General features: G+C 40.3%; 1 protein-coding gene across 3 annotated transcripts in view; it reads right to left on the bottom strand.

Annotated features, from left to right (window-relative positions):
* Nucleotides 1-7,156, bottom strand: part of LOC118452204 — a 22,380-nt gene extending 15,224 nt beyond the window's left edge. Inside the window, exons 1-2 of one of the 3 annotated variants that reach the window (XM_035893546.1) lie at nucleotides 6,864-7,156; nucleotides 1,299-1,451 (exon numbers count right to left, since the gene is read on the bottom strand). In XM_035893546.1, the coding sequence (XP_035749439.1) occupies nucleotides 1,299-1,398 (100 nt within the window). In that variant the 5' untranslated portion in view covers nucleotides 1,399-1,451; nucleotides 6,864-7,156. Of the gene's footprint in view, nucleotides 1-1,298; nucleotides 1,452-5,942; nucleotides 5,981-6,475; nucleotides 6,541-6,863 lie in introns of those variants that run through there. The other 2 variants (XM_035893551.1, XM_035893560.1) reach the window with 2 other exon arrangements.
* Between the last annotated feature and the right edge of the window lie 1,753 nt (nucleotides 7,157-8,909).

The raw sequence follows: 8,909 nt of genomic DNA, 5'->3' as shown, positions 1-8,909 counted from the left end.
ATTTTTGCAGCATACTTTTCTAGACTGGTTTCCTTTATTTCATAGATAAGTACTTGCCTGTTTCACAATTTTGCACTTTGAAAATTGGATCTTTGTACAGACAAGAGTTTTAGGTTAGAGTCCATATGGCTACCTAAAATAGTAGCATTTATTTTGGGGGCCTGACATCTCTGACTGAAAAAAAAACCCAGGTCTTCATAGCTAAAAGCTGTCAAGAGGGAAACTGTTCCCTAACACTACTGAACACAACTGCGCTGTTCTGGATGTCAGAAGGATGTAGGTCCAGACACGTGGGTGTCCAACACCTACAGAATAACACTGTGAGGCACAATTTTGATTACATTAGGGTGAACATTGATTTACTGGAATAGGTTTGCTACTTTAAAATTCAGTTAAGAGAATTCTGGGACCACACAGACTTCCAGAGTATGCTGCAAGATAAACTGTACTTTTTTTTGCCAGAACAATTAGGTAAGGTAAAAAACAGGATACTTAAAATGTGCCAGCAGTGACATAATGTTCTGGGAATGCTTGACTTACTGAAAATTTTGTTATTCATTTTATATTGACGTATCGCCTCTGAAACATCTGTATTTAAGCAGAGATTTTGAAAAAAAACCAGCTGTTTCCAAGAAGCTTTTTTTCCACCCTGTTTAGGCTAAACAGAAACTCTGTATGTACAGTCAACAGAAGAGACGGATGATGCACACCATGACAGCCCGAGTCACACCCTCTAGAAGCGGCGGGTCTGACACGTCCTGTGTTGGACCTTCAGCCCGTTCACAGCTGATCTATGCACGCGCAAAGGCCTTCTCTTCAAAGGCCTGGCACCTAAGGCCATCAGGCTTCCAGAAAAAAAGATGGGTTATTCTAAAAAGCAACAGGAGAACAACTATAATAGTCAATGCAGCAAACCTTTTAAAAATTGTTATATTATAACAGTTACAGTGTAAGAATTCTGTGTTTAACTAGAATTACAATAACTAGCACAGTGCCCAAAATAAAATGGTTGGCAGTCCTGCTATGCCATTTACTCTTTTCCAGGGAGGTATAGATGTACCTTAGGAATAACTGGTCTGAATTTGGTGCTGTGAAAAATCTAATGTTGCTATTTTGAGGTGTATTTCTGTACTGGTTGTTTTAAAAGCAGCTTTCATTTTTTTGTTCCTCCAGGTATTTTTCTTTTTGATTTTATTACAGGTAAACTGTTCCAGATAGTTAATTCAGTTGGATTCTGCCTTGAATTGGAATCATCTTTCCAAGATTAAAAACATACCTGTCACTCAGGAAAGAGTTACCTGACTTTCCAGAAGCTTTTTTCACAGTTTGCCTCTTAACAGAATTCCTTTCGGGGCGAGACACTTCATATGGCTTTGTGCGGCCTGAGCGGAGCAGCATTGCGGAAGGACTCAAGAAATCCTGATAACCTGAGTTTCCTCTCTTTTCCAGTCCTAAAGTAGGAGTTAGAATTTGTCATTGTCCTGGTTTCAGCTGGGATAGAGTTAATTTTCTTCCTAGTAGCTGGTAAAGTGGTGTGTTTTGGATGTAGGATGAGAAGAATGTTGACAACACACTCTGATATTTTAGTTGTTGCTAAGCAGTGTTTATGCTAGTTAAGCACTTTTCAGCTTCCCCTGCTCTGCCGGGTGCACAAGAAGCTGGGAGGGGGCACAGCCAGGACAGCTGACCCCAACTGGCCCAAGGGCTATTCCAGACCATAGGATGTCATGCTCAGAATATAAACTGGGGAGAGTTGGCCGGGGAGCAGTGATCACTGCTCACGGAAGGGCTGAGCATTGGTCAGCAACTGGTGAGCAATTGCATTGTGCATCATTTGGCTTGCATATTATATTTACTACTACTACTACTACTACTACTAGTAGTGGTAGTATTTTCCTCTGCTGTTTTATTAAACTGTCTTTATCTCTACCCACAGGTTTTACTTTTTTTCTCTGATTCTCTTCCCCATCCCACTGAGGCAGGGGAGAGTGAGCGAGCAACTGTGCAGTGTTTGGCTGCCTGCTGGTTTAAACCACAACAGTCATAACTTCATATTTTGGTTGAGAAATTAATTTGAAAAGAGTATAATGTTGATAAATGACAGTTAAAGGAAGCAGGATAAACTCAACAGATGTTTGACTGCTTGCATGACCCAAGTCTTTCTTGCAAGGCAAAAATGGTGTGTTTCTGGTGACAGTAAATCAGTCATCTATCTACACTTCCACTAAGATGCAGATTATCATGGATACAATTGTGTTGAAGGAATATATTTTAAAAGACTTCCCCTTACATAAAATATAAGCACTTTATATTACTTCAACTTAACTTATTTATGCTCCTCAATCACAGGAAGCTAGCTACACTTTGCTAGCTGGATTGAAGAACCATATTATTTTTGTCCTTCAGAACACAGTCTAAGATAATTTTCCAGGTGACTGAAAATGATGCTAACTTCAACACAGCATAATCTGACTTTCAGTAAAGACACAGAATCATAGAATTGTTTAGATTGGAAAAGACCTTTAAGATCATCAAGTCCAACCGTTAACCTAACATTGCCAAGTCCACCACTAAATTGTGTCCCTAAGCACCTCATCTACCTGTCTTTTAAATACCTACAGGGATGAGGACTCCACCACTTCCCTGGGCAGCCCCTTCCAATGCTTAACAACCCTTCCAGTGAAAAAATTTTTCCTAATGTCTGACCTAAACCTCCCCTGGTGCAACTTGGAACCTGCCATTTCCCCTTGTCCTATCACCTGTTACCTGCAAGAAGAGACCAACACCCACCTCACTACAGCCTCCTTTCAGATAGTTGTAGAAGGCAATAAGGTCTCCCCTCAGCCTCCTCTTCTTCAGACTAAACAACCCCAGTTCCCTCAACTGCTCCTCAGAAGACTTGTACTCCAGAACCCTCACCAGCTTTGTTGCTCTTCTCTGGACATGCTCCAGCAACGCAACGTTCTTTCTTGTAGGGAGGGGCCTAACACTGAATACAGCCTCAGCAGTGCCGAGTACAGGGGCACGATCACTTCCCTACTCCTGCTGGCCACACTATGCCTGATAGAAGCCAGGATGCCATTGGCCTTCTTGGCCACCTGGGCACACTGCTGGCTCATATTCAGCCGGCTGTCAACCAGTACCTCCAGGTCCTTTTCTGCCAGGCAGCCCTCCAGCCACTCTTCCCTGAGCCTGTAGCATTGCATGGGGTTGTTGTGACCCAAGTGCAGGACCTGGCACTTGGCCTTGTTGATCCTCATACAGTTGGCCTCAGCCCATCGATCCAGCCTGTCCAGGTCCCTCTGCAGAGCCCTCCTACCCTTGAGCAGTTCGACACTCCCACACAGTTTGGTGTCATCTGCATGACATGCAGCTATATTGCGGTCTTAAACCAAGGTTCAGGAAACATTACCTCAGGAATAAGGACTGGAGTTCAGAAATTGGACCAGTACATTAGAATTATTAATGAATATCACAAGTGACCAGGAAAAAATCTCCTACCATGAGCAACCATTCATACTTTGAAATTATTAATGTTTACTTTACAATTCAATAATTTGAATTCAGTGTGCTCTGCATTTTCCAAACAATGCTGTATTTGTGATTATGTTTACAAAAAATAATGCTCTTCAGTTTTTGAAGGCTAGATGAATAACAGGATTTAAGCATTACCTAGGCTAGATACCTTAAGGAGAAGTTGGTGTCTAAGAATGGGAATTACATTGACTGAGGAACCAACCAGGCAGCTAATAAGATATCCTGAGGACACAGCTTAAATCACCACATTTCAGAAAAGCTAAGGACCTTACTTTGGTGTGAAGAAAGGAAAACTGGAATTCTCAAGCCTACACACTCTCCTGAAGTGAACTGTTTGTTACAACAGTTTATGGCAAGTGAAGACCACAGAAAACAAGAAGCTTCAATTTTGTCTGGCACCCTGGCAAATGAACCCAGAGAAGATGTGTATGATTTTAGCTCCAAACAGCTTTACACAGAATAACTAAATATCAGTTAGGCCAGAGCAATTATGGCTCTGACCCTAGTGTAATGATTTGTGAATTCACCCAGGGGAGGGGAGTTTCATCTTACGGTTTGGTTCAGTTCACTGGTGCAGAATTTCACATTAAATATTTACATAAAATGGTAGAAATTAAAGACTTCTGCCCCTGGCAATTCCCTTTTTACTAGACTATGAAGGCTAACTAGGGCTCTTTTTTACTCTCTTTGGCTCACTAGTTGTAACTAAACATTCAGTTAGGCCACCAAAAAATGTATTAGAAAGTATCCTAGTAAAGATGTCTCATTTTTTCAAATGTCTGATAATTTGTAGTCAGAGGTAGAAAGTAAAGACAGAGTCTTCTTCATCTTGCTGAAACTGCTTTATCACTGAGCATGTTAAACAAAAGAGAAGATCCTTTGCGGTTTTCCACTAAGTCCTAACTGGGACCTGACCTCTGCAAACATCTAACTGAATCAGGCTCTACAGAGTATGAGCGCAGTAATACCAGCTTGTGGATCTTGAGAGATGTTGGTGTGCTAGATGTTCAGCATTAACAGAGCACTAAGACTTTGTTAGATCTAGGATGTTAAAAACCAGACATGTAATCCCCTACAGACCACTCCCACTGAAAACACAAGTGCAACACTAGTTTGGCTGCACTTGATCAGAAGTTCTGAAGATCCCAATTCCTAATCTTTATACTCAGTGAAGCAGTCAAGGAATTGTCTTCTGCTGGATTTGCCCTTCATACACTGCAGTTACTAATGCAAATTTATGTTGTTAGTCCTAAATGCTTAATGAAATGAATTTTTTTTTTTGAGAACCAATGTGATAACATGCAAACCATCTAGATTCAGAGTCTTGCATCTGCATTATTTACACCCACCAAAAAGAAAAGGAGGATGATTACAAGCCAAGATCCTGAAGAATTCCTGAAGAGGGCAGGCCAGTTCAAAGACATTTTCAGAAACAAATTTAAGAAGTTGGAAAAATTCTTAGGAAATTTTTTATGGAGAAAGATAGACAGGTAATCTTGAAGTTCTGAAGTGCTATACTTGTTTAGTTATTTTGGCTTGTTTGAACAAGTAAAAAATGGAAAAGTCTACAGTAAGAATTCACTTCTGGTAGCTCTCCAGAACAAATAAAGCTCTCTGCAATAAATAACAAAAGCTTCCACAGCTTGGATTTCCTCACATGTCCCTTAAGACTGAGTGGCATATAAATACTCCCATTTCAATAAGCCTTTCCTCTCTTATTATATTCTTACATAAATGTCACCTGCTCCTACTTTTTTCATTCTTAGCCATAGTTTTTATTGGGTTTTTAGTGTTTCTCTCCCTATGTCTATTTCTTTGTTTTAACGTCTTTCCTGCCCATTTCTTCAGTTCTTTTCTCTCTTCCGTAAGGTATATGCTGCTTGAACAGGGCTAGGAAGGGCTGGATGCTGTTCTTGGCTGTAGAACTAGTCGACCGCTATTTGCTTTGGAAACTTGGGTCTGGTTTGTTTTGTTTTGCATCTAAGCTAAGTATAAGGGAAGCAGAAAATTGGAGCCATAGCTCTTTAAACTGCTGAAATCAAATATACCTGAGCACATTTGTGTCCAACAGCAACAAGGTCACCCTAAAAGCACAGGGAGTTTGAAATTTTTTCCTGCTATATAGACCGTAGCAATTCATTTATATGAAGGTGTCATGGTTTAACCCCAGCTGGCATCTAAGCACCATGCAGCTGCTCCCTCACTCCCCCCTGGTGGGATGGGGTGAGAGAATCAGAGGAGTAAAAGTGAGAAAACTTGTGGATTTAGATAAAGACAGTTTAACAGGGAAAGCAAAAGCCGTGCGTGTGCAAGCAAAGCAAAGCAAGGAATTAATTCACTGCCATGGGCAGGCAGGTGCTCAGCCATCCCCACGAAAGCAGGGCTCCATCACGCATAACGGTTACTTAGGAAGATCAACGCCATCACTCTGGACGTCCCCCCCTTCATTCTTCTTCCCCCAGCTTATACACTGAGCATGACATCCTATGGTCTGGAATAGCCCTTCGGTCAGTTGCGGTCAGCCCTCCTGGCTGTGCCCCCTCCCAGCTTCTTGTGCACCTGGTAGAGCATGGAAATCCGAGAAGTCCTTAACTAGTGTAAGCACTACTTAGCAACAACTAAACCAGCAGCATTATCAACATTCTTCTCATATTAAATCCAAAACACAGCACTAGGAAGAAAATTAACTCTATCCCAGCCAAAATCAGGACAGAAGGCAGCAAAGAATATCTGTTATATAGCTTCACTTGCCCCCTTAGTGATCTTATTTGTTGTTAGCCATCATTCTTTCTTCCATTTAACTCCCAGGCACATCTGATCATAAAATTACATCAAACTCAGTACATGAAAACAGAATTTAAAATTTTGGAATTAATTCACATGGTGATATGATCCAAATATTATATCATATTATACTGGTACATTCATAACAAGGTACCTCTAAGACCATTAAAGGATCAGAATTGTTTCTGTCAAGTGTATTGGTTTGCAGCTGACAGTCCCACTTCCAGAGAACATAAGTAACTCCTCCAAGTTTGTTACAGTTTAGCAGTGGATTGGAAAGAACTTTTGGCATCCTATAATTAACAAATAATGAGGTTATAATCTCTTTCAAATCAGACAGACTTATGAAATCTATACACTAAACTAAATACAGGAATATATGAAAATAGACATAAACTAGACTAAGGAAGAGATTTCAGAAGAAAACTTTAAAATCAACTGAAAAAATCACTATTTGTTAGAATCTGAACAAGCAGTCTGATAAAATTATCTTAAATTGAAGCCTATTTAAAACCCTGCTGTAATCTTCCACTCTTGCTTACCTTTTTTTGCCTGCTATTGTCTCTGCTGGGATACTTCTACTCAGCAGAATGCTAGAAGCAGCTCTGTTACAGCCAATTTATTGCCTGAACACATGGCAGGAAGCCAAACCTCCAAAAAAAAGAAAAGTCTGACGTGGACCTAATCATTAGATCTCTACATTCACTCATTTATATCAATATTCTTAGGGCTCTAACTGCTGCTAGAATTCCAGGAGTGTTGGAAATACTAAGAACAAACTTTAAAATGTCTATTCCTCTAAGATGCCACAGAAGCTGTCTTCCCTGGAATTGCAATGCAGATTTTCAGCCAGTAGTTCTCTGTAATGCCTGAATAGACTCATAAATACTATTCTGATATTATACGTCACTGATATTGTTCTTGCTATCTGTCATTCCTTACAAGGCTGATTCAAGGACAGATGATGGGTTTATGGTAATACAGACATATTAAAAGTAGGAGTGTAGCCTCAGTTGCAGGGAGCTTGAAATGAGTTAACTGCTTAAACATTTACCCAGACATTAAATGGGCTTTGCAGGCATTGCACCAACGGCAATAGCTAGACTGCCTATGACATGAGTGAGCTTGTTTAAAGCAGATATGCTGCATGTGTTTGCCCATAAAGCCCAGATAATGGCTTTTATCATACAAGAACCAGCTCTATCATTATGATGTTTGGCATGTTCTGTTGGCTTTATCTATCTACGTACGTACATACCTAAACCTTCACTCACCTATTGGTCCTCTCTATGCATACACACCAAATTTGTTTTAATAAGCAAGATTTGCACTTTTAAAGGAGTGAATCACACTTTTATATACCTTACTGAAATAATGAAACTCCTCTAAACAATATGACTTCTTTTTTTCCCCAGAGTTTTTGTAAAATGAAGGAGATACTGCTTTTATCTAGAATTTGTATACTATGTCAAGAAACATCTATATTTTACCTGTGTTTGGTTTAGGAAAAGTCTTTTTAGTTCATTAAGCCCTCACTGGTCACTGGTAGTATATCAGGTCAGTAGAAAGGCTTTGCTAAAAGATATATTTAATGACAATGCAATGTGAAACTTTGAAATCTCAAGTCCTTGGCTATTGCTCCAGCAAACTGAAAAATGTGGGAAGGATTCTAAGTGTCATGACATCGTGAGACTGTCATTTCAGTACAGGACAAACGTAATGAGAAATGTATAATGTGGCAAAAGCATTTTCTTTTTTTTAATACAGTTGTCAGACCCAGTTGACACTGGGTCAAGTTCTGATGACACTGCAGCAGCTGCATTTTTTGGTAAGGAGCAGATGGATCCAGGTTGCAAGATGCAGGCTGCATGTCACATGAACTGTCCTTACAGGTTGTATCTGTTCCTGGGCCATGAGGTAACATTCTAGGTTTAAGTGAAGTGCTTGTGGTCCCTACAGTCACAGCACAGAACAATTTTTTTTTTTTTATTTGAAATGACCAACTGTAGGAACACTATAATGCACTGCACCAACACTACTGTAGAATAGATAAATAACATGCCATCAGCAGCCACAAAAAGAAACAATCTTAAACTAATTGTAATTGATAAAATCCTGGTAGATTAAGCCATGTAAATACTGAGGATGCATCCACATCGCAACTGACCTTCCATCTTAGCCTTTACAGCTTATTTTAAACATTACTGTTGTTTAGACTGTAATTGACTATGTCACTGAGCACTTCTGGATCTGAAAAGGCTTTCTAAATCCAGATCAGTAGTGGTCTTCAGCAATAAATAGAGGTTTTAGTTTATTGTATCCCCAGTTCTAGCATTGGCAGAGAGCTCAGCAATGCATGAGCTGTGGAGCACCTTCCCTGACCAGCACGTGCTCCCCTCGGCAATAAAAGCATCAAAAGCAGGAACAACCAAGAGGGAATTTGTGGAGGTCCTGATGAAGAGTATCATGCTGTTGTGGAAAAAGTACTATTAGTGGGGACCACCTGCTCCACTGGAGAGGGAACTGAGGGGAGGACACTCATCTGGGGAGCCCTGCTCACTTCTCCTCCTGGACGGCCACTGAGAAGA

The sequence above is a fragment of the Egretta garzetta genome, unplaced genomic scaffold (genome assembly GCF_000687185.1).
Source record: "Egretta garzetta isolate BGI_Z169 unplaced genomic scaffold, ASM68718v1 scaffold250, whole genome shotgun sequence".
Taxonomy (NCBI): domain Eukaryota; kingdom Metazoa; phylum Chordata; class Aves; order Pelecaniformes; family Ardeidae; genus Egretta; species Egretta garzetta.
This window is presented reverse-complemented; position numbering and strand designations above follow the sequence as displayed.